Consider the following 1,789-nt stretch of genomic DNA (forward strand, 5'->3'; position numbering starts at 1 on the left):
CTTTCCCTTCCTCGCTTTGCACTGGTAGCTCTGGGGTTTGCAATGTGTGCAGCCCACTCAACTTCCCAAAAGTTTGGTGTTTGAAGCAAATTTGTGAGAGCCTTGAGGCAGTTTGAACCAGCAGCTTTTGAGAATCAGAAATAACCTAGATTTGGCAGCTTTGCTTTTTATCTTGTTCTTTTTTGATACGTTATTACTTGGTGGAGTTTTGCTGGTGTTGACTGGGGCTTGAAGAAATGAGTGTGTGAGGTGCTGTGCTGTAGTGGGGAATGGATTGTGTGGAGCCCGAGACCTTTCCCCTTGAAAGCCTGTTTGAGCTGGTCATTAGCTAAGAAGCAACACTACGGAAAGTTGCTGTGAGCAAACAGAAAGGCAGCTGAAAAGCACTGCTCTGTAGCCAGCAAACGAGCATTTAACCTTTTCTACTGATACGTGGTGATGAAAAGACCAAAGTACTGGGCATTTTCAAGGCTCTGGGGTCCACGTAGCTTTGAAAAACAGTTTTCCATGCAAACTGAAAACGGTGCGGTCTTCAAGTTTGTTTTTTCTCCCAAGGAGGCTGCAAGGCACCCAGCTGTTTGGTGTAACCAGTTCTACTACCTGGGAAGAGTTGCTCAGATCTTTGCTGGGCATTGGGAGCTGCTTTCTTGCCCCATAGGTTTGGTCTGTGTCCATCTGTTCCAGCTGGGCCAGACCCCGACCATTTTCTTCTTGTTTTTTGTATTTGAGTTTTGCTTTTTGCATTCCCCCCCACCCTATTTTCTGTTCCTCTTTACTTTATAGCAAGTGGTTATGTTGTTCAGGGCATGTCCCTGACCTTGTCACCCCCCTGGGAGTCATGCTTCCATTTAACCCATCAGCCAAGGTCCCTGCCCAGCTGGTTTACAGGACCCAGGACTGTCTTTGGCACAGTCCAGCTGAGGAATCTGAACAGTTTCATATGTGTTTTGTTCCTTTATAGAAACCTCTCAGGATTTACTCTCAGCCTTGAGATAAGGTGCTTTTTTCCAAGATGAATGTGCCCCCTCCCTGGGAGTCAAGGTTATGGCTCTTTGGGGTGATGACCTCTCTGTGCAGGATCTGTGTGGCTACACTGGGAGAAGCACATGGCCAGGAAAACCTGATAGGGCAGAAGTGGCCATGAGTTGGGCAGCAGATCTGTGCCAAAATGTTGCACCCTCCCAGCCCTGCCAAAGCATTATCTTTGCACCAGCAGCCCATTGGAGCTGGCAGAAAGGCAGATACTAATTTTAGAAAGTGTATATATCAAACAACTCCCCCCAGAATAAATCTTAGTGCCTGTGAAGTTCTGTGAGTTGCTCCCAAGTTCTCTCTGGCTTCAGATACTGTTTCTTCTCAGCGATGCTCTGGCCCTTCCCCTTGCATGCAGCTCCAGGGCTGCAGGAGCTGTGGCCACAGATCATGGGCACCAAGCAGACCAAGGGGTGCCAGCCGGGCAGCTCCGGGGAGAGCCCCCCTGCCCAACACCGCAAGAAAGTATCCCCCAGGGAAAGGGGGGACTTCCTCACCTCCCTCGTGGTGAAGTCCGGCGAGAAGTTTGGGAAAGGTGGTGGCAGCAGCTTGCCCCCTTATCACCGGCGGATCTGCATGATCCAGGACATGCTGGTGCTGGTGAAGCAGGGGAAGCAGGAGGAGGCCACCGAGCTGCTGAGGCACCTGCGGCAGGTGAGGATGGGCGGGTTTCTCCTGGGGGGGCTGCCTGCTCGCGGTGGGGAAAAGGTAGTCGAGGAGCAAAACACATCCTGGTTTTGAAAACCGGCTACCTTAG

The 1,789-nt window shown here is 50.9% G+C and overlaps 1 protein-coding gene across 1 annotated transcript in view; it reads left to right on the plus strand.

Moving 5' to 3' along the window:
* The first annotated feature begins 1,422 nt into the window (after window positions 1–1,422).
* The window catches only part of LRRC75A (leucine rich repeat containing 75A), a 62,144-nt gene continuing 61,777 nt past the window's right edge, over window positions 1,423–1,789 (plus strand). The window contains exon 1 of the mRNA XM_009993292.1: window positions 1,423–1,686. Coding sequence (XP_009991594.1) covers window positions 1,423–1,686 — 264 coding nt within the window. The remainder of the gene's footprint in view (window positions 1,687–1,789) is intronic.

Source organism: Chaetura pelagica, unplaced genomic scaffold (genome assembly GCF_000747805.2).
Source record: "Chaetura pelagica isolate M959 unplaced genomic scaffold, ChaPel_1.0 scaffold193, whole genome shotgun sequence".
NCBI lineage: Eukaryota > Metazoa > Chordata > Aves > Apodiformes > Apodidae > Chaetura > Chaetura pelagica.